The sequence below is a fragment of the Felis catus genome, chromosome B2, assembly GCF_018350175.1.
Source record: "Felis catus isolate Fca126 chromosome B2, F.catus_Fca126_mat1.0, whole genome shotgun sequence".
Classification (NCBI taxonomy): Eukaryota; Metazoa; Chordata; class Mammalia; order Carnivora; family Felidae; genus Felis; species Felis catus.
The window spans coordinates 88,782,087-88,806,733 of NC_058372.1; the positions used below are offsets into that span (position 1 = coordinate 88,782,087).

Here is a 24,647-nt window from a genome sequence, read left to right on the forward strand (position 1 = left end):
TTAAAAAAATTTTTTAATGTTTATTTTTGAGAGAGTAAGAGAGAGGGGAGAGAGAGAGATAGAGTGCAAGCTGAGGAAGAGAAGAGAGACAGAGGAAGACACCGAATCCGAACCAGGCTCCAGGCTCCCTGCTATCAGCGCAGAGCCTGATGCAGGGCTGGAACTCATGATCCATGAGATCATGACCTGAGCTGAAGTCGGATGCTTAACAGACTGAGCCACCCAGGCGCCCCAAATAATTATATTTTTAGAACACAGGAGGCTGAACTACAAAAGAGAGGCACTGGTATGCAAATTGATATAAATAGGCTTTTAGAAAGAATGCATGAATTTCTTAAAGCAACATGTTTTTAATGAATATGCTTGTTACAAAAACATCCCCCTAATATTAAAGTTAATCCCCCAAATACCCCACCTTAAGTATTACTCTATAGGCCTACTTTGAGTTACTCACTGTATGTAAAAGCAATCATATGATACTTTTCTTAAATATGTTACAGGTCATATATCCTACTAACTTCTCAGATTGGCCCACATCCCAATTAGTTCAAATCATGCTTTTTTTGTTTATAGTAAATTGACACACAAATCTCATGACATATGAATGCTATAGTGTAAGGTGTTATAGGTATAAAGAATTCATCATATCTTAAAATGTGTGATCTTTCTTTCCCTATTAGAAAACTAAGGAAAATTTTAAAAATCCAATTTGTTTAGGGGCTCCTGGGTGGCTCAGTCTGTTAAGCGTCAGATTTCGGCTCAGGTCATGATCTCATGGTTCGTGAGTTCGAGCCCCGCATCGGGCTTTGTGCTGACAGCTCGGAGCCTGGAACCTGCTTCAGATTCTGTGTCTCCCTCTCTCTCTGGCCCTTCCCCTCTCAAGCTCTGTCTCTCTCTCTCTCTCTCTCTCTCTCTCTCTCAAAAATAAACATTAAAAAAATTTTTTTTAATCCAATTTGTCTAAATTAGTTGAGAATAAAAAAAGACCTCCAATATTAAAACATCCAAAACCTTCCAGCCATAAAATCTGGTCATTAAAAACTGAGTCTTACCTTACTTCAGCCGGTGGAATTGGGGAATAGGGATTTGCAGAACAAGCCAGAATTCTAATGACTGCTCCAGGATGATAGGTTTCCAGAACATGAACGGCTGTAGGATACACCTGTTGTTCAAAAGTAAGTTCCACATAGTCTTGGCTTTGAAAATTAGGTGGCGTCCTCTTGAATGGCAAGGAAGCACTAGGACACTGATCCCACCATGTTCCGTAAGTTCGAAATACGGCTGTCTGAGTGAAGTCACCAGAACTTGGAAATACATTTGGTACACCTGCCAAATTCCACATGGTATAGGACATACTGTTCTCACTTCCATAATGGGAACTGAAATCCACTACTTCTTTGGCATACTGGACCACCTCTGCGTGGAGAGGGGAAGTCCGGCTGTTTGATTCTATAGTTCTATGGCTGTTCATCATTTCTCCTCTTGTAGCTGTCCTGGCTCGGCGCCGAAGGCATATATAATAAAACATAGTCAGAACGGTTAACATGGGAAAGACTGGTGACATCTAGGTGTGAATTATGAAGCTTCAAAAGGTCAGGTGTCCTCAGTAAGACGCATGAACTCTTTGAAGGATGTTCTAAAAAAAAAATGAATGGCTTGGTAAAGTAAAATAATTTAAATAAGCAGAAAAATGCATGGATAAGGTAATAATTAGGTTTTCCCCCCAATATAATTTCCCAGAATGAAACTGAAAAAGCAAACTCACTGTAAATGTGAAATCTCTGGCACAACTTATCAAATATATTTTTAAGAAACCTAAATATTGAAAATGTATATAATTCTCTGCTATGTGGGAAGCAAAACTGATATTATAAGGCAATGGAAGGTATATATGATCCAAAAAACTCCATTTCATACAAAGTTCTATCTTTCAAAAAATACTAAAATCCTTGAACTTTTAAAATTAAAATTATTTAAAATATATGGTGAACCACTAAGACACTGCTGTGAATCTGAAAGAACCTTAAGGCTTTTTTTAATTTTACATTTTAACAAATGATTCCCTATCGTTAATTATTACCTAACCTCCAAACATGCTAAGTACAGATTTCACATTATGGGAATATAGTTTTCTGGAGCTGACAGTTAATCCAGACCAACTAAATTAACTGCCTTACACATCACAGATCACCAGACAGTGTTTAATTTATAACTCTTAGCAGTATTTGTTAGGGCAGTCCATGGCTGGCTGGCATCTGGTTAGCTGCCAGATACTCTTCGAAATCACTCACCCCAGAGAGAATGGTCACAGGATACACACAGGAAATGTAAAAGTTGGCATTCATCCATGTGCCTTGAAAATTGCATGCTGATTTCAGGTTCAAATGTTGAAACGTCACATTCTTTTACCTATAAGATAAGAGTTTTAGAAGATACTTTTATTTCCAATTTAGGAAGTCAAATAACCCAAAAAGATTATAGATCATCTTTTAGACAGATAAACATAAACAGCTATTTATTTGATACAGAACTTTCTAACTGAACAGGTTACATGTTTCTGAATCTTGTGGACAATTGTGAATAATTTATTTAAAATTTCATGACAAGAGCACCTGGGTGGCTCAGTCGGTTAGGTGTCCGACTTCAGTTCAGGTCATGATCTTGCGGTTCATGGGTTTGAGCCCCAAGACAGGCTCTGTGCTGACAGTTCAGAGCCTGGAGCCTGCTTCGAATTCTTGGTCTCCCTCTCTCTAGTCTTCCCTGCTCATGCTCTGCCTCTCAAAAATAAATAAACGTTAAAAAAAATTTTAATGAAAAAACAATTTCATGACAGAATGTAGTAAAAATATAATGACCCCTTTCTATATAAACGCTACAAACCTATAGCTTACGGGTCAAAGTATGCGGGCAGACATGTGTTATGGAGACCAAACAGTACTTTTTATCTCATTGTTTATTTTTATTTTTTAAAAATTCTGATTATAATTGATACGTAATGTTACATTAGGCTCATATGTAAAACAGTGATTCAGCATCTCTACACTATACTATATACACTTATACTGTGCTCACCCCAAGTGTAGCTACCATCTGTCACCATATAATGCTATAACAATATCACTGACTATATTCCCTATGCTGTGCCTTTTATTCCCATCACTTATTCATACCATAACTCCAAGCCTGTATCTCCCGCTCCCCTTCACCCATTTAGCCCATCCATCAACCCCCTTCCCTCTGACAACTTACAGTGTTCTCTGTATTTATAGGTCTGATTCTGTTTATTCATTTGTGTTTTTAGGTTCCACATATAAGTGAAGTCACATGGTATTTGTCTTTCTCTGTCTCACTTATTTCAATTAGTGTAATACCATCTAGGTCCATCTGTGTTGTCACATATGACAAGATCTCATCGTTTTTTATGGCCATATAATATTCCTGTGTGTGTGCATACATACACACACACACACACACACACACACATACACACACCACATCTTCTTTATCTATTCATCTATCAATGGACACTTAAGTTGCTTCCATATCTTGGCTATTATAAATAATGCTGCAAAGAACACAGACGTGAATGTATCTTTTTGTGTTAGTGTTTCTGTTTTCATTAGGTAAATAGCCAGTAGTAGAATTATTGGACCATACAGTATTTCTATTTTTTATTTTATGAGGAAACTCCATACTGTTTTCCACAGTGGCTATACCAATTAGATTCCCACCAACAGTGCATGAGGGTTCCTTTTTCTCCTATCCTCACCAACACTTGTTATTTCTTGTCTTTTTGATTTTAGCCATTCTGACAGGTGTAAGGTGATATCTCATTGTGGTTTTGATTTGCATTTCCCTCATGATTAGTGATGCTGAGCATCTTTTCGTGTGTCTGTTGGCCATCTGTATGTCTTCTTTGAAAAAGTGTCTATTCAGGTCCTCTGCCCATTTTTTAATCAGACTGGTTTTTTTTTGTTTGTTTTTTGTTTTTTGTTTTTTGTTTTTTTTGGTATTGAGTTGCATGAGTTCTTTATGTATTTTGGATATTAACCCCTTACTGGATATATGATTTGAAATATTTTCTTCCATTCAGTAGGATGCCTTTTTGTCTTGTCGACTATTTCCTTTGCTGTGCAAAAGCTTTTTATTTTGATGTAGCTCCAATAGTTTATTTTTGCTTTTGGAGACACATGTAGAAAAATGTTGCTCTAACCAATGTCAAAGAAACTACTATCTAGGTTCACTTCTAGGATTTTTATGGTTTCAGGTCTCACATTTAGGTCTTTAATCCATTTTGTGTATGCTGTTAGAAAGTGGTCCAGTTTCATTCCTTTACATGTAGATGTCCAGTTTTCCCAGCAGCATTTATTGAAGAGACTGTTTACTCCCCATTGTAGAGTCTTGTCTCTTTTGTCATAGATTAATTGATCATATAAGCATGGGCTGTCTATTCTGGGATCTCTTTTCTGTTTCCATTGATCTATATGTCTATATTTGTGCCAATACCATACTCAAATAATATTTTTTAAAAGTCTGACTAGGTTGCAACCCTTAAAAAATCAAAGGACCCCCTGTTAGAAGAGCTCTATACTCTCCAGGCAGCTGCCATTATTCCCAGCCAACTTCATTAGTTTGTAACACAGGCTTAACCTCTGTCCATGTTGAGTAGGTACCTCTGGTCTACACAAACAAGGAATTCAAATATACTCATGCCTGTGCCTAAGGTTTAGAAGTTTAACAGAAGTTTAACTTCTCCTAAGAAAATATAACTTTTCTTTAGTAGAGTGATGGGTGAGCCTTTCAAAACTTTAACACTAAGACTAATACCTTAAATGTCCCTGCCACTCAAAAGCCTTCAATAATTTTTTTCTTACCTATAAGACATAATCTAAGTTCTTTAGTTTGACCTTCCAAGGTTCTCCTCAAGCTAGACCCACATCTATTTGTCTAACCCAGTAAACTCAGTCAACCTCTAAACACTGTATTACTCTAGGTCTGTCTGCCTCTATCATTCCTTTTGCAGCCACTTTACTCACTATGTTTAGTCTCTGACACCACCTTGGTATCAGATATATACCTTAGCTCCACAAGGGTTTACACTAAAACTGAGTTTCTTGAAGGAGGGAATCCAGCCAAAGATCTTCATTTCTCAAAGTACGAAGAACATGGTAGGTACAAAATATTGTCATATTGACAGAAAGGTGATGGGCAAACAAAAAACACTATAAAAGTCTAAAATAATTTAAAATTATATAACAGCATTCTTGTGCCTCTTAATCCCAGCCAGATGCAAACACACTGAAATATAACCAGTAAAACAGTAATGAAAGAACTGAGCTTGAAACAAGTGAGGAAAATCCACAGCTGTGAGAAACAAACAGCACAGAGCAGGAGCTGAAGCTAATACAACTCTCGGAACCAGTTACAGGCCTTAATGGTTATTAGGGGACCTTCTAACACCCATGCAGAAAGGTTATTTCAAGCCAGAGGTGACCTCTGGAAGATCTTCATAAAGCCAAACATTAGGAAAGATCATCCCATCTGTGAAACCAGGTATATAAAAACTTAGCTCAATGGCCAAGAAGCCTAAGAAGATAGGACACCAATTTAGGCAATGGAGAAAAGTTGCTAGAGGGAAATCAGACCCTATTAGGCATATATCATGCCTCATAAAGAGCATGGGCCTAAATTCACACTACCTTCATCCCTAAGCCAAAAAGCATGGGCCTAAATTCACGCTACCCCATCCCTAAGCCCCCCAAAAAAACCCAAAAAAAAGTAGTCCTGAGCTGGTAAAACTTTAGAAGCTGATAGGGGTAGATGGGAAACCTCTCTGCAGGGATGCTTCCACAACACAGGACAGACTAAACCCTTACAAAAGATAGGGCACAGTAAAAACTCACAGACTACAAGAGAAAATGAACCACGATGAAGGACAGTCAGTAGGCAGACTCACTAAGTGGAGGAACTTGCACTCCAAGAACAAGAAATAATAGAACAATCTGAACAAGACAATTTCTGGAGAAGAGTAACAAAACATGTATTAAAATAAATAAGGTGGGTCTGCAGCACATGTTCCTAGAGTTGATGTACCAGGAATCGACAATTTGGATTCACCTCAGAAAATGTAACACCAAGTGCTAAAGTATAGGTCATGTTATCAGTGTGGGAAAAAATAATTATCTAGTACGCACTTCTTTATTCAAATATTTCACCTACCACAAGTATAAATCTGTTGCAAAGAAAAAATTTACAAATGCACAAATCTCAAATATTTAATGCCAAAATTTAAAATGATACAGCTCTTTGATCATACACACTTCATTCCAAAATAGGCTCCCAGGTAAATCAACAGGGGTAATTTCCCAAAGAATTTATTTGGTCCTTCTGTCTCTTAAAAGAAAAAGAATAAAATAAACTGCAAAATGAAATTTAGGAAATAAAGAACAATTTATAAGTATCCAACTCAAGTGACAGACAACTGGAAGACTGCAAGTTTTATTCCTGGAAATCTTCATGAGCGTGACAGGTAGGCCACCTGCAAGGTGGACGGATGGGTCTGGCTTTATAATCTTTGGACATCCCTTCTCACTCCACAGTCTGTAAACTGCTTCGAATAAGTTTCTTTCACTTTCTTTCTAAAACTGCATTTATCAGAAAGTAAAAATTTCATAAAACCAAAGATACATCTGCAAAATAAGATATCATCATTCATGTGAACTTTCACAATCATTCTGGGCAAAAAGATGGAGACAAATTGGGATAGCCAAATTCTATTTGACATACTAAGCCACAAACTTTCTGTTTCCCAGCTAGCTTTTACTACTACAGAATATGGGATAATATCAAAAGCAGCAAGAGTGCCATATGAGCAATATCATTTTAAAGCTGTGTTACAGTAAAATTTTACATTGAAGCAACATATGTAAAAGTGAGTTATAAACTGTAAATATATGTATTATGTATTCAAACTTCTGCAGAGTACAAGAGAAATGTAAATGGATGCTTTATTTTTTCCAACCACGAATAACAATAATTGTTATTTTTTAAGATAAAGCTAAAAATGACAAAAGAAATTTTTGAAAGAAGGAAAAGCAGTGTATAGTACACGGAAAAAGCAAATATATTTATTCTTTTCCAGCAGTACTATTCAGAAAAATGTAATAAAGTTAAAACCTGCTTTTTGAAAATAAACAAGGCATAGAAATAAAAAAGGAAATGTGCAAACCCATTGTTAACACCCTTCATTGATTCTAAACTCCTTTCCAATCACTCAGATGACACATCAAAATGTTTGGGGCGGCTGGGGAAGAACATATGGAGAAGAAAGGCTAGCTCACTCTACTTTTCCCTGGCAAATGAAGCTGAAAAGGGGATTGGAGCCATAGTCTCAGGACTCATGTGGGCGGCAATGGCCAATGCTTAAGTCCAAATCGTCTACGTACTGTCTGGACTTTAGCCAAGGCATGGAGGCAATTTGTGATAACCAATGAATATCCCAATGGGCAATGAACCAAATGTAAAAGATACAATAACTCTATTTTATGGGGAGAATGGGATTCAAAGGCAAAATGACTTTTCCCACCTGGTTCAAATAAATAAATATTAGTCTGTTACACTAAACTGGTCCAAAAGGATGATTACCAAATATACCTTTTGAGAGGCATTTTCTCTTCTGGTTCATTCAAAATGCACCTTTAATTTTGAAAACTCTTACAACATATACAAATATTATTTTCCACTTAACAAGTCAGAATTAGAAATAGGGTGATTGTTATCTTGTTAGTCATTTAATCCAATTCCTCGCCAACAACGGCTAGGAGGTGAGAAATTCTCCACAACACACGGAACTTTTCTACTAGCACAATCAAGGAATACAGAACGACAGCCATTTGAACTTCTATCCTGAGACTCTCATACTCCTTGGGAAACAACGTGCTTTACACGACATGATTTTATTATAATACAACTTTATTTTCAACTACATCTTTCATATTCTAAAATGCTTAACAAAGTTAAATAATACAATTGCAGAGAAAGCAGTAACGGTGGAGAAGAGAAATTAAGAGGTGTAGACAAGGGAGAACATATGTTTTCTACTGAGATTTGAAGTGAGATGGGGAGTCGATGAGGCGGAGAGAAGCAGGATGGCAGGCGCTGCAGAGAAGGCGGCTAGAGCTCCGGCACGGGGACGAGGAGGGATGGAAAGGGCTTTTCATACAATAAACAAAAGGAGGCAATCAGAAGGAACCGCAGCCAGGACCACGCCAAGGCTAGGTTCACAGTGGGAGGCAAGAGGCTAGAGACAAGTTGAAGACTCAAGGAGGATTCTCCGCGTCAAGTGAAAAGATCCGGGAAAAGGAAAGAGGACGGGCAACAAGGCACGGCCAGACACTGAAGGCAACCCCGTTCATCACGGTACCTCCGCAGAGCGGCCCGCGGAGACGTGCCCGAGAAGAGCTGGGGGAAAACGAGGGTCGGGGCCGCTCCGCAGCATCATACCAAAATGTAAGAGTGCATCATGTGGTGAGGTATCAAGAAGAAAGGCCAAACGTGAAATCCTGCTGAAACGGACCAAGAGACACGCTTTTGAGGAGAGGTGTCTTGCAATCAAGACACCGGCGCACGCAGGAACGTATCGGTCAAGAAGAGTGGATGGAATCAGATTTGAATTCAGGGCAGCAGCTGCCCCTCCGAAGCAGCCCTCTTTCCTGGCCTGCCCCCTCCAGGCTTCTCTGCCATCACATGCTCTTATATCTCCTCCTCTTGTTGGAGCACTTCTCCCCGGGGCTTCTTCCTCTTCATCCTCAAATATACAGAGGTACCACTGAACGAAGGCTGACTTTCTGATCAAATACTCCAGAATGCTCCCCCTACCTGGGCACCAGTCTTCTCCCCCTCCCTTGCACTTCTACACACTCACCACTCTTGCCGTAGAACATCCGCCTGGCCCCCACCACACCTGGGCTTGCACACCTCAGCGTCTTCACGTCTTCCACTGAGGCTGGGCTGCTCTGGAATGCCCCTGTTCTTCCCCCACTTGGCACCCTCTTATTCATCTGTTAGGGTCCGTCAGCTCACTCACTGTTTCTCTGCTCTTACATTTTCTGGGTCATTTCTTACACGGTGAGACATTTTTTTCTGCCCTCCCAGACAATGAATTCCTCAAGTTCTGAGATGTCACTGAATGGTAACTACACTGTTAGGGCCTAGCACATGCCAATATATGCTCAAGAAGCACTTGTTCTGTTTTTTGAAGACCGGCAGAGGAGATGGCTGGACAGAATTAAAATAAACACAGAAATGAAGCCAGAGACTCTTCAAGGTAAGAACACGTAGATGGAAAAATGAAGCAAAAGGAGCTCCATACCTTGATACAGAGCAAAAGAGGGGAAAAAATGGATAATAAAAACCGAAACACAATAGGTAAGAATCAAATGTAGGACCTTCTTTGAAGCCATCCAATAAGGAATAGTATACATATTGAAATTTTACTTTTCAAAGAGAATGTAAAAAAGTAGTAACCTCTGTTAGTACAAAAGCAGCCCCAGAACCCATAAAAGAGACTTGACCTTGGCTACAAAGAAACTGATTGAAATTAAAGAAAGATTCATGAAAGAGATGATTGGAAAGGTAAAAGGAAACTATTTTCTCAAATACAATGAATTTTTTTTTTTTTTTTTAGCACTCCAAATCTATGTTAAAGACTGGAGGATGATTAAGAACTGGAAAAACTATGAATGAAAAGTAAATTCTTAGAAAAAGTGATAACCTAGGAGCAAGAGGACACAGACAAGCTGAGAAAGGCAATAATAAAAAAGAGCAAGGGTAAAAAGATAAGTTGATACAGTTCTGGTATTAGATGAGCTACGAAGGAGCACAGACCGAGGCAAAGCAGCCCTCTATCTTCACCATAATTATTTACATTACAATGTACTATATTAAAATAATGTAACACTGTCAGTAAGGAGACTACCGGAGACGGAATATTACTACTTGATGTGCCTCTCTCTTCCTCTAAGTAAATCTTCCTCCAGTTAAAACACTTTTATTCTGATTAGTTTTTATCCAACAAGGCCCCAATATAGAATAAATGTGTAGAGTTCTTAACTGAACCAAGCATAGGAACTGGGAAAATAGAGCCTCCTATCCAGCTTCAAAGATTCTTGAAAATCTAGAGCAAAAGAAGGCAGGGGAACCACTGAGAAAGAAAAATCTAAAGGTGGAGGAAAAATCCTGAAAACCAAAGACAAACAGTACTTCTTTTTCTTCTGGGAATCAAAGTAGCACTCAAAACTACAAAAAGTAGCATTTCAAAACTTCTGCTGAGGTGATGAATGATCGGTGAGGACGAAGCAAGAAGTACAGAGGAAGTCAAATTACAAATAAACTTGTCAGAAAACAAGGGATAAGATTTAGAATCAATTTAAACTAGAAACTGATCATGGTTAGTTTTGCAGAATGTTTTCTCTCTCTTTCTTTCCTATACTTTAACAACCAAATCTCAATTTATGAAATACTTCATGACCATTCTTTAGTAGCAAGAGAAAGGAATTAAGGAGTCAATGTTTTGTTTTGTTTAAAAAAAAAAAAAAAAAAAGGAAACAAAACAAAAGTTTTGTGTCTGGCCTGGAGAAACCAGGTCTGGTCCCCTCCTTCTTTACAGTTTAGGGTTATTCTGGCAGCCAGCTTAATCTGTTTAATGTTATCAATACATTTTAAACAGGGGCACTGAAGTTCACTCCCACCACCAGGGCTTTCTTTAGGGTGCCAGGGCCCTAGGCCTTAAAACATTAGCCAAACTCCCAATTTGCAAATCAGAGTCAGGAGTTCCTGCTCCCAGCTGCAGGCCCAGGCCCCAACATGTCCCCTTCCTAGGGTCACAAAGAGCAGAGAGGAAGAGGAACCTGGGGGTTGTGTGGGAATCTGCTCTTAGGCGCTGGATGCCTCTGCCTGGCCCTGCATAGTGCTGACTGCCCCTCCTCTCTCTCAACAGATTCTGAGTAAGTCGTGCCTGAGACCCTGCCCCGTAGGGCTTAAAGGTGGGACTGGGGGTGTAGAAGTGGCCTGCCCTTTTCTGTCTTCACTGAACAGCTCATTCTAACAGGGGAGGAAGGGGGAAAGCTCTAGATTGGGTGAGGGGAGTAGGGGTGTCAGGGAGGCAAGTGTGCTGTGTTACTGTGTCAATAAACTGAGTTAAAGTTAAAAAAAAAAAAGTGACAAGGAAGGACATGTTCCGAAAAACACAGATACGATATATAAAGTACCTTAGGTACAGATACCACCATGCTATATTATCCATATTTTACCGTTTTCTTCATTGTTAATAATGGGTAAGAATAAGCCATCTGAGTGGGAAAATAACCCTAAACCTTTGGCAGGTACACAATGTACATTTAACTAAAGTCTAAAATATTAGGAATATCTGGTTAAGGGCAATTTTAATAGACTCACTGAAGCCAGAAAAAATCTTTCTAGCTCTTAAAACCATACATTATATTGAATTTACTTTAGCCAAATACTAACTGTACATTTTTGTACAGTAAAACAAAGAGCATTTTACCTAACAGAAATATATTACATTTATACTTACCCTCCCTAACAAAAATCCAACTACAAGATCATACATATGTCACTTCTAGCCATTCTTGCAAAAAGAGCAACTAACTAAAATGGTATAGTACTGTTAAATTAACTTTGGTGTGCAATTTACATTCCAAAAAAAGTACTCCACTTTAAGTGTATAGTTTTTGTTTTTAATTTTTTTAATGTTTATTTATTTTTGAGAGAGGGAGAGAGAGAGACACAGAGACAGAGCACGAATGGGGGAGGGGCAGAGAGAGAGGGAGACCCAGAATCCCAACTCAGGCTCCAGGTTCTGAGCTGTCAGCACAGAGGCCAATGCAGGGCTCGAACTCACGAACTTTGAGAAAATGACCTGAGCCGAAGTCGGACGCTTAACCAACTGAGCCACCCAGGCTCAGAGTATAGTTTAATGAGTTTTGACAAAGACACATACCAATGTAATCATTTCCAGAACTGAAATATAGAATGTTTCCATTCAGCACAAAAGTTTCCTTGGTGCCCCCTTCCAATCATCCATCCACTTCCTTTTTTTTTTTTTTAAGTTTACTTATTTATTTTGAGAGAGAGTGCGAGAGGGTGCAAGTACATGTACACGCACAAGAGTAGGAGAGGGGCAGAGAGAGACGGAGAGAGAATCCCAAGCAGGTTGTGCACTGTCACCAAGAGCCCGATGCAGGGCTTGAACTAACAAACCGCGAGATCATGACCTGAGCCAAAATCAAGAGTCGGATGCTTAACTGAGTGAGCCACTCAGGTGTCCCGTCCCATCCACTTCCTGCACCAGATAAAAAACAATCTGCTTCCTATCACTGTAAGTCAGATTGTCCTTTATTCTAGAATTACATAAGTGAAATAATATATCTGTATTCTGTTTAGTTTATCTTGCACAGCCTATCTTTAAGATTTATCCCTGTTATTATGTGTATCAGCAGTTTGTTCCCTTTTACTGCTGAATCATACCCATTATGTGGACATATCCTGTCACCTGCTGATAAACATTTCGTTTTGTTGTGCCAAAATGGTTCTAAAATGGCTGCGGCAGTTTACATTTCCACCAGCAGTGTGTGACAATTCTGGTTGTTCCACACCTTCATCAGTAGTCGATGCTGTCAGTCTGCAGCCATTCCAGTGGGTGGGTGGAAACATCTTGTTTTAATGACGTGGGACATTTTTTTATATCTTTATTTGCCATTTGCATCTTCTTTAGTGAGATGTCTAATTTGTCCATTTTTAAAATCAGGTTTTCTTGGTTTCATATTATTGAGTTGTAAGAGTTCTTTACACATTCTAGATACAAGTTTTTTTATCAGATATGTTTTGCAAACACTTTCTCCCAGTCTGTGCCTGGCTTTTCATCTATTTGATAATATCTTTTAAAGAGAAAAGTTTTCCATTTTTATTAAGTCCAATTTATCATTTTCTTCTTTTATTGCATATTTTTGTGTATCCTAGCAAACATTTTACTTAAAAGCAATGTCAAGCATAATTTCAAAAAGGTAAACCCTGGGACAGATAGTATTTAATATCTTAAACCTGGGAACAGTTAATTATAGATTAATGAAAGTTTGAGATGATACCAAATTGGATGCTGCAAACATTGCCGGTGGGAATGCAAAGTGGTATAGCCACTTTGGAAAACTTTGGCAGTTTATAATACAGTTCAACATACCCTCACCAAAACATCTAGCAACCTCACTCCTACTTTATTTATTCAAGTGTATTAAAACCTATTTTCAGACAAAAATCTGTACACAAATGTTTATATATTTATTCATAATCACTCCAAGATATCCCTCAACAGATGAAAGATTAAACAACTATCCATACAATGAAATATTACTCAGTAATAAAAAGGAATGAACCATTGATTCAGCCAATAGCACAGATGAATCTTAAAATGATTTTGTAAGTGAAAGAAGCCACACTGAAAGGCTACATATTGTATAACCTCATTTATAAGACTCTAGGAAAAAGCAAAACCATAGGGAAGACAAACAGGTCAGTGGTTGCCAGAGAGTTAGGAGAAAAGACAGGGGTTGACTCCAATGATTACAAACGGCCCTCACAAAGGAATTCGTAGGGTAATGGAACTGTTCTGTGTGCTTTCGATTTCAGTCTTTGTTTTGGACCAAAACAAAGTCAAACTGGAGATTTAATATCCCCATACCGGCTTGTTTATGGGAGCCCTACTTTATTGGCCTCTTCTTGACCAGCATACCCTGAAAGATACCTATTAGTTGGCATGTCCTGCCCATTCATGTCTAGCACAAAGCGGCATCACAGAGCCCCTACCACTCACCTGGCTTTAGGAAATTACCTGTCCAGAAGAGTGAACAGTGACCTTCACGACCACAGAGATTCCCAACCAGGTACAAATCAGTCAACATAGATCTGCATTTATAGATATGAGTAGAATTAGCCATCTTAAAGACCAGGAAACACGTTGGGCAATTAGAACAAATGGTCTCCAATAAAAAGTTAATAAATGATAGAAGAGCACTGTCAAATACAGTTGTTCTCTTTCGTGTGGATTAGTAGAGTATGGGATTCATAAAACAAGTAGAACTAATTTTTTAAAAATGTTAAGGTCTTTGAAATTAAAAACATGGTGGCTAAAGTTAAAAATTTAAATGAAAAAATGATAAGTGACTTGGAATACAAATGCAAGAAACCTAATGCCTATATAAAATGGATTCAAGAGACTGAAGCTGATGAAAATTCAAGTACATGCTAGAATATAATGTAACATTTCAGAAATTCTACAGAAGAAAAAATGTACTTAAACTCTTATTCACACAGAAAAACAAACAACAAAATGAAAAATATTTCTTGACATGCAAACATACTTCCCATAACTCTCCTTAAAAAGTCTTTAAAAAGTATTCCAATCAAAAAACAAAAGAGTTAAAATAAATATTTTTATTTATTTTTATTTTTTTAATGTTTATTTATTTTTGAGACAGAGAGAGACACAGCATGAGCAGGGAAGGGGCAGAGAGAGAGGGAGACACAGAATGTGAAGCAGGCTCCAGGCTATGAGCTCTCAGCACAGAGCCCGACACGGGGCTCGAACTCACAAACTGTGAGATCATGACCTGAGCCGAAGTCGGACGCTTAACCGACTGAGCCACCCAGGCGCCCCAAAATAAATATTTTTAAAAGGGAAAGACATAATATTCAAGTCACTAGTGACTTTATAGTCAAATTTGAATCATTACAGACACAGTACTGGTGAAGGTGAAAAGGATGGTTGGCAAAAACAAGTAATATAAAAAAGAAATCAAGTCAATAAAACTAAGAATGTAGGGAAGGCAAGGAGTCACAGTCTCATATTATTAAAAGGAAGTATAAGGGAAACAATTATATAGCTGGTTTTATAATTTCCAAACTTGCAAGGGAGAAGAAAAAAGATAAATATGAATAGGTTAAATTTTCCTATGAAAAGATAAAGCCTTTTGCACAAGGAATCTCTGTAACGGAACTGTTCTGTATTTTGACTACGGTGGTGGTCACAAGATCTATATGAAACTACAGAGAATTAAATGCAAACACACCCAAGAGAGCACGTGAAAGTTATGAAATCTAGATGAGGTCTGTAGATTGTACCAATGTCAATTTCCTAGGTGTAATATTATACTTTAGTTATGCAAGATGCACCACAGGAGGAAACTAGGTGAAGTGTATGTAGGCATTTCTCTATATTGTTTCTTATCATTGCATGTGAATCTACAATTATTCTCTTACAGACTTTCAGTTGAAGACAGGGGAAAGACTGGAGAAAGAAACGTCCAGCTATATGATGTCTGAGGTTTACAAGAGAGGCAAGTAAAGCAAAATGATGTAGGCTAATTAAAATTAAACATGGGCAATATAAATCTGGCACACACAAAACTGACAGAGATGCCAACAGTAATATCAGATAGTATAGACTTCAAGGCAAAAAAAATCATTATACAAGGAAAAAAGGATATTTTGTAAGATTAAAATCCAAGCAATTACACATAGGATGAATTCAACCACATTCGTAGTCACAGTAGGAAACCAACATATTTTACTTACTAATTTGTCAATTTTGAAGAAAAAATAATATAGCATAATAAATGTGTCAAATGAAAACAACAGGGAAAGGATGGCTTATGAAAATAAATGTTTTAGAAAAATATCCAGATATTTAGAAAAGTAAATTTAGGATAGTAACATAGCAACTATTTCTTAATCTAAATTTATGATACAAATATCCAATTAAGAGAATATGTACAAAGTATCTTAATAATCTTGGGGTAGAAATTCAGAGGTCATGAAGAGAGTAATAGAACTGACAACATAAATACTATAAAAATGTATATATAGCAAAAGTTCCCAGAAACATTAAAAGAATATAGACTATGAAAAAAAAAATATTATCAAATGGTATACCAAGTCACTAAGAGCCACAACATGTAAAGAACTATTACAAACCACTAAGAAAAACAGAAATACTTCAACAGAAAACTAAGCAAAGAGGAAGAACATGTAAGTTACAAAAGAATACAAATGACCAGTAAACACTTATAGATATTTAACTCCACCAATAAGCAAAGAAATATAAAAATTAAGAGTAAAAAAAAAATAGCATTTTTCATCCATAAAATTACTAAAATGTAAAAAAAAAGTAAAAATGATAGTATTATCTTAGCAGCTATGTTTTGAGACAATTCCTCACAGGTCTCTCATGTTTCTGTAGGTCTTATAAGCAGAGGCACTGATGGCCTCTGTTCCAGATTATTTTTTAAAGGGATGTCTACATAGCAAACGTCCATGGTAAAGAGAGGTTTCCCTTTGGAGCAGAGGGCAGGTTTGTTTATTAACCAGCAAAATAAATATAATGCCTCTCTGTAGGGCAAAGGTTAAGCAAGTTTACTTGCAGCCCATAATGAAAGATTCAGGTTTCCTACACTCAGGCTTCCTGTCCTATAATGCAATCTACTGTGTGTGCTAGAGTCACCTAGGCCTTATCACATCACCCCACAGAAACTGGGGTTCAAGGAAGAAGCACAAGAAAACGATGATACTCTGGTTACTGCTGTTGCTGTGCTTTGTCTCTGGCCCAGGAGTCTCATGTCTTCTGCCAGTATCCATGAAACTGTTGGCTTGCAAATAGGGTAAAATCTCAGATCTGTGACAAATCTTGGCAATGATATGGTAGCAGCAGCATTCTTATAAAGTATATAAATTTACTCTTCCAATACCTTTTGAAGAGCAATATGACAATCTATCATAATTTAAAATGTATACAGCCTTTGACCCAGCAGTTGCTTATCTAAGCATTTACACGAAGGAAATAAACAAAAGTGCAAATAAATATATACATACAAAAATGATCCCTGCAGTTTGTCTCTGATAGAAATAAATTTGCAATAGCTTAAATATCAACAGGGGGATCAGTTAAATAAATTTTAGGTTATTCCTACACTGAAATACCAAAAAGACTTTAAAAAGATAATGTTCAATGCAGTGACATAGAAAGATGCTCATCAATTATTACTAGCTGGAAATTATAGAAAATTATATATATATATTATATGTATATATATAATATATATATAGTACAGTGCCATTTATGAAATAAATGTAGATTTATACATATGTATTTTTAATGTCTGGAAGGAGACAGAACAAATGATTAAGTAATGATGATCTCTGGGAAATGGAGTTATGGGGTAGGTGGGCACACAACACTTTCACTTTCTCCTCTGGCTACTTCTGTATTACTTGACTTTTTTTGAAGAATGTATATATTTATTTTATAATCTAATAAAGTTTCTAAGGATCTATTACAGCAGCACTTGAAAATTCATTACATTTAAGATGTCCAGTTGGGATGGTAAAATACAAATGGACACGGGGCTGTCCTGGGTATCACTTTCATCGGCACTGATTCCTCAGAGCTGCTGAAACCAGGTAGAGAAAGTCCTGAGTCATAGCTGACGAGACACACTACACTTACTGGTAAATAACATAATGCAAAGTCTAGAGACAGGAGGATTTTGAACAGCTGCTTTTCTACCTACAACTCTGAGGAGCAACTCTACACGGCGAGTTCTGAGGTACCAAGAAAAGGGATTTATTATCTAACAATGGTTAATGATGCAACTCACCATGAAAAAGTCTAGCTAAAAAATAATTTCAAGAATAGACAAGAGACTTTAAGGGGGGGGGGCGGGGAGGAGTAACAAGGAAATCAAGTTACCCCTACCAAGTGTCATCATTCCAAAAACATTTAGTGGCCTACAACACACCAGACACTATTTTAATCACTAGATACTAAACACATTATAAAGCTAGAATAAGAAAAGCAGCACGGTATCAGCACAAGAAGCCAGAGATCACTGAACAACAGTTCAGAAAACATCCTAAGAATACACAAGAATTAAGGCCGTGGATAAATGGAGTATTTGTTATCAGTAGGAAAAAACAGAATCCAACAAATAAAGATGGGATCACTGGCTAACAATTTTGGGTGGGGGGAAGCGCCCTACTTCCTTTCTCACGTGAAAATATTCTTGGGGTAGGTTAAAGATTTATAGACGGGAAGAATAAGATCATTAAAGGTACTTAAACAGGGGCACCTGCTTGGCTCAGTCAAGCGCCTGCTCTTCATTTCAGCTCAGGTTGTGATCTCACAATTTGTAAGATAAAGCCTGGCCTTTGGCTCTGCGCCGATAACACAGGAGCCTGCCTGGGATTCTCTCTCTCCCTCTCTCTCTCCCTCCTACACAAGAACCTGTAGGTGCTCTCTCAAAAATAAACAAACATTAAAAAAGTACTAGAAAAAAACAGAGGTGAGTACATACATACATACACACACACACACACACACACACACACACACACACCCCTCATGTGGCAAAAGGTCTAAGAGGACAGCAAAGTTAGCTCCTTAAGTTAAGACAGAATGTTGATCCTAGGAAAATTAAGGCAGAGACTAAGAGAGCAAAGAACAAAGGGGCAGTTTTTGCTAACTGACCATGTTCAAAGTAAAAGATAAGCAGTTAGCAATATTTTAAGATGCCACGTACAGAGTACTATAATTGCATCACTAGATCACAGCATTATAGAGAAGAAATTAACCATTTTACATTGAGTTGACCTCTCTGCTTTTCAAGTCAGTAACAGAAGAGAAGCGCAGGAAATTGAAGGTTCAGAAAAGCCAAAATTTGAGACAGTGTAAGAAGTTGGTACCCAGAAAAGAAGCATGAAAAGAAGAATCCAATTCAATGAGAAATTAGAGAGTTCCTACCATAGGGTGATGCACACTGCCACTAGGAAGACCAGTACACTGTCTCTTTCTCCCAAAAACTTAGTATCTAATAAAGGACTATAGGATAGTTGATGATGTATTAGGAAAATGTCCCTTTACTTAACCAACAGCTACAAGATGCAGTATAGATCTACAGACCCATTAGGTGAGCTTTTTAAGGATAAAATGTGCCTGATACCGAGGAGTACAGGCCAGGCAGCAGTAAAGGCAGCTTGTGTCCTCAACCAAATTGGAACAAGCAAGATCACAGCCCCTGGCGTAGAGTCAGTCCTCCACGGCATAACGCCAAACACGGTATCCTGTCAACGCCACTACCTGACCACAGGTGTATATCACCTTAACTTTCTATTTATCCGTATATATTTCAATCAGTGATGGCCTCTTGAGGCTATGTGACAATAAGCATTTGGGAACCATCAAGGCAATCCAAAATCACTCCCATTGTAAACAGGTTGACAAGGAAGCCCAGTGGGTGGTTAAAGTCAACACGACACTCTAAGGACACCCCTAAACATAGAAACTGCCGGTATCTTGTGGCAGCCCTGAAGACATGGGCCTGATTAGTCAAAAACCATCGATGCCAGAGGGAAATCAAGGCAACACGCACAAGAGCAACAAGTACACAGCCGGGCAGGTGGCCGACGGGGTGGCTGCTGGGTCAGCACGGCCCGGGGACACCGCGGTGTAAACAACCCTAGGCAGGGTGAACGCCGGCACGCCTCACGCCTTGCAGACAGAGCGGGACAGAGAAGCAGCACCCAAGGCACGTAAGCCATTCACAGGTGCCCAGCAAGCTCCGCAGCGCGACGCGGGCTTCGGGGGAGGGGCGATCGGTGGGGACCTCTGCCCTGCGCCCAGGCTCCCCGAAGCGCGGCGCTCCGCCCTGGCCCGGCCCCGCCCCAGCGCCGAAGGAGGAAGACGGAGACCCGCAGGAGGAAGAAGTAAAGGAAGGGCCGTACCCTGTAGGGTCCGGGAGAGGTGCGCGCCGTGGGCTTCACCAGCGACCCAGGCGGCACCGGGAGACACCGGCGCGGGGGCGGCTCCCAGAGTCCCGCGCTGCGGCGCGGCGGCGGCGAGCGCGGCCCAGCGCGACCCGGAAGGAAGACGCGAAGGCCACGAGGAGGGGCGGGGCCGAGACGGGGAAGGGGCGGAGCTAGGGGGAGAGGTGGGGCGCCGCTCTGGCCTGAGACGCTGCGCTGAGTCTGGACCGCCCTGTCCTAGGATGAGGGGAGGAGCTTCCTACAGACTTCCCGGACTCAGTCTTGCCCTATAAATCGCCCAGTTACTCCCCAGCAGGCAGTGGTTTAAATTCGCTGCAGGAGTAATCCCTATCTCGCGCCAGCCTGCCATCTGTAGTGTACTCCTGCTAGGGCTTTTGCAGTCCAGAGTTGGTGGGTCAGGTGATGCCTAGGGGTGGTAAGGTCCTCAGAGCAAAAGCGGAAAATAAATTACAGGCGCTCTAGAGGCATAATTCACCAAATCTGCAAACCTCTTCTGCCCCAGATACAAATCCGTCCTGCAAACTCATTTCCCTCACAACATTTGGAAACTGTGACCATTACCTCTCATGAACGAGATGCTCTCACATCTCCCTTACTCGGTTACTTTTATTTTCAGTAGATACAATACCACTTTTTTAAAGTTTGCATTATATTGATCTCGTTACAAGGCTTTATTAAGATGGAAAAACCTTGAATAATGAAGAGATGCTTACTCGTTACTATTTAATTGCTCCTAAAGAGGAAAAATAAAGATATTTATTTATAAAGTATATGAACTGAGCTGATACATGTGGTAAAAATTGTATGCAAAACTGGACATTTTAAAAAAGAATTGAAGTTTAATTTTCAGTCTCTTTTGAATGTGGGCAGCTTAGTGACTTGCTTCCAAAGAATATGGAAGGGAGAAAAAAGTTTTATTGTGGAGAAACCTGGTAAACACTATCTTGGCCAGATGAAAATTAGCATCAGTGATAAATCAAGTTATAGCATGCACCCTGATATGCTGTGATGAGAAAGGGGTACTTCATCTCCATGATATTCTTCCTCAAAAGTCATAAACCCACTCTGACCTTGAAACATCAGAAAAACCAGGAAAACCTACAAAACACCTGAACAAACTGTCAAGTTAATGGGAAAAAACATAACAAGGAAAAACTGAGAAGTTGTCACAGACCAGATGGACACTTGGTTGACTACACATAACATGGTATTTTGAATGGGATCCTAGAACATGCAAAGGATGTTAGTGGGAAAACTAGCAAAATAGTGATGGAATTTAGTTAACAGTTATGTACCAATGTTGGTTTCTTAGTCGTAACAAATGTACTATTATAATACATGATGTTAACAAATAAGGGGGAAATATATGAATGGTATGCAGAATCTTCTGTACCACCATTGCAACTTTGCAACTTTTCTGCAAATCTCAAGTCCATTCTAAAATAAAAAGTGGAGTGCAAATAAATTCACTAATGAGTAAATAAAACCTGCCCTTTTATGATTGCCCGTGAGACTTCACTGAGTTGATACCTTTAGGGCACTCAGCCCCAGTCTAACTAAAACAGTTTCTCATTTCTAACATTATTTTGAAATCAATTCTTCATCGAGGTATAAAATATATATTCAGAAAAGGACACAAAATACCAATGGAAAGTTTCATGAAAAATGAACACACTCATGTATTCACTCAGATAAAAAAAAAAAATGGATCATTACTAGCATTCAGAAGACCCCCTTGTTTTCTTAAATCTCTATCCTTCACTCCTCCCCAAAGGTAGCCATTTTCCTGACTTCTAATACCAGAGTGGTTCTTGCCTTTATGTAGTTGGATTCATACATTATACACTCTTTTCAGTGTGGCTTCTTTCTCTCAACATTAGGTTTGTGAGAGCTATTCATGTTTTTGAGTATGTTGAGTATAGTGGTAGTTTCTTGACTTTCCACTGTATAAATATACCATAATGGACATTGAGCTATTTTTTGGGTTTGACAAACAATGTTCAAACGATGCTGTTATGAACATTTTTATTCACATCTTTTGTTGCAAATCTTTTGCACACCCCCCAATACAGTTTTGTCTCTTTGGTGTATAAGAGATATAGTAGTTGGTGCTATTATTTGTTTTGCTTAGTGCTTTGGTTTAGTTTTGTTTTTAAAGGCACTTAGAGTGCTGCTTGGGAAGTATATAAGTTTATGTTTAAGGAAAGGGAAAGACTGGGGCAAAGTTCCATTTCTGTGACTAGAGGAATTTGGGTCATCATGGCTCAGTCTGTCCTCCCTCCAACCTTCTCCTCTCAAGTGCCATAACATTGCCATGCTTCATTCTCTAAGCGGAAGAGCCAAGTGGGGCCAAGGAAAAGGGCGATACTTATCAGTTAGTGATGGCGCTGATTTAATGGGTGAACTAATGCCTAGTTATTAAATGGAATGTTGTTTGGAGCTGAATAGCATCCCACGCCGTAACAGCACTATTACAAATAAAGAAAGTCCCAACAAAGCTTAATTGTGCATAAAGAACCAGCTCAGCAAGCTAGTTATGATCCATTCTATGTTCGCTTCAAAAGTTACAATGTTCGACTCAGATGGGGAGGCGGGCAAAGAAGCAGCAGGTTCAAAACTCTTCTTTGTCTCTAACTCTTAAAACACTCACCATCATACCCTCGACTGTTTTCAAGTGATTCGTCTGTATCTTAAAACGAAATGCCTACCAACTATAACCTTTCAGGGTGAGGCATATGCATGACAACAAGACACTATATCAGAGAGGCAGAGATAGCATATATTCAGCACACTGCAGGGAGGGCCAAAAATGTCTTCACAGTGTGCTCCCTGAGGTTTTCTGTCACTGGTTACCAAGTAAGGTCTTCTGTCGAGTCAAGATCTCTCTGAAAATGCAACTCCATGCATTGGAGTATGTAACTCAGGCAGAAAAATTTACCTCTTTATGAAATCTTCAGTTAACTAGTCTACTGAAAACTATGATTTGGTCAGTAATATCAGTCAGTCCAAGGTTTTTAATAGGCCAATGGCCAGAGAGCATGAATAATAGCCAGTAGGAATGATCTTGTGGTGAACTTTTTTCAACTGCTTATAGTCTATAAAAAGTTTTATTTTAATGTTAGTCTACCACAATTTTAATCTAGGCATAGTGACAGCCTTAAGAAAAAAGAATTTTAAGCAAGAAGTAAGCCCAAAAGTCACGTAGTCCAAATCCCTTTATTACAAATGAGGAAACTGAAGCTCAGAGAGGTTGACTTCCCCAAATCATACTGTCTGTCAAAGAAACCTAGTTCTCTGACTCTACATCCAGAGGGTAGAATACCCTCTGTAAAATAATACCACATTACTTTATGATTAAACAGAAACTTAACTATCCATGTTACCATCACCTTCAAGTACCCTGAATACAGTAGAAGAAAATTGAACTTGGGGGTAGGAAGACCTGTCTATCCAGCTCTGCTGTATAAGAACTCTGTGATCTTGGATAAGTTACAACTTCTCTGAGCTTGCTCTCACTTCTATGAAATGTGCCTAACTCACACACACTGGAAAGATTTAAAGAGATCATATATGTGAAAGCACTTTGCAAGCTATGAAGTAGTATGCAAATGTATGAATATTATTAATATTTATTAAAACATGTTGAAGATAAGAAGCTGAATCTTTCCAGCACAAAATGTCAGAATAGAACCTTCATGTTCATTCTCCTCTAATCCTTTGAATTGTCACCAGAGGAGAGAAAAGCCTCAAAAGACAGGATAAATTATCGAAAGACTTATAGCAAGTTGCTGGCAAGCCAGGACTTGAATTAAGTCTCCTAACTTGCAATTTCAATGAACTTCTAATATGTTTGATAAGTGAACACTAACTACAAACCATTAAGATGGTTTAAAATGATCTGATAAAACTTTAAATGTTTATTTTTGAGAGAGAGAGAGAGAGAGAGACTGTGTGTGTGTGTGTGTGTGTGTGTGTGCGCGCGCAAGCAGGGGAAGGGCAAAGAGAGAGGAGGACAGAGGATCTGAAGCGGGCTCTGTGCGGACAGCAGCAAGCCGGATGCAAGGCTCAAACTCACAAACTGCGAGATCATGACCTGAGCCAAAGTCAGACACTCAACTGAATGAGCCATTCAGGTGCCCCAAATCTGATTAACCTTAAACTAAATTTATACAAGTTTAGAAGGGATATCTTGAAATGCTTTTACAAGTATTTAAAAAATACATTTAAAAAATGAAAACGTATCTAACTCATACTATTTGTGCTGTTTTGACTCGTATTATTCCTTTTCCTATAGCTTGGATCATTTACTTAAAAACTTAACATTAATAAAACATTGTCAATGGTTGAGAATAACGTAGGAGAAATACCACCTGGAAACAGTGGACAAAACACTGGAAGTGGATCTCTTCCTCAGGTAACTTCCTGCCAAGGGTTCTGTGAGGACGGAAAACACAGCCATGAAACTGATGTTCATGGCCAGGGCATCAGCTAAGGCCAAGTGAGGCTACAATCCCTCTTCTTCCTCCTTTTTCTTTTTTTAAGTGAATATGTTTTTGAAAGAGTTCCTGTGTGTTTGCATGAGGAAGATCCCTGTGGTCTATTCATAGAGTGATATGGTAATCAATAGAAAAAAGCAAAGTTTTTCTGTCCATACAGGTAAAATAAATACGTGAGGGTTTCAATATTAATGTTCCACATAATTCAATCTGCAATCCCTCAGTATTATTTTGTCCTCAATGGAAGATTCGAGAGGACTGGAT

The 24,647-nt window shown here is 38.8% G+C and overlaps 1 protein-coding gene across 4 annotated transcripts in view; it reads right to left on the bottom strand.

The window, feature by feature from the left end:
* The window catches only part of FBXL4 (F-box and leucine rich repeat protein 4), an 83,949-nt gene extending 63,969 nt beyond the window's left edge, over nt 1–19,980 (bottom strand). For 2 of the 4 annotated variants that reach the window (XM_006931899.5, XM_045057874.1), the window contains exons 1-3: nt 19,846–19,980; nt 2,292–2,409; nt 1,053–1,636 (exon numbers count right to left, since the gene is read on the bottom strand). In XM_006931899.5, the coding sequence (XP_006931961.1) occupies nt 1,053–1,564 (512 nt within the window). In that variant the 5' untranslated portion in view covers nt 1,565–1,636; nt 2,292–2,409; nt 19,846–19,980. Of the gene's footprint in view, nt 1–1,052; nt 1,637–2,291; nt 2,410–13,885; nt 13,978–19,845 lie in introns of all 4 variants that reach the window. The other 2 variants (XM_045057873.1, XM_011282454.4) reach the window with 2 other exon arrangements.
* Nucleotides 19,981–24,647: the final 4,667 nt, after the last annotated feature.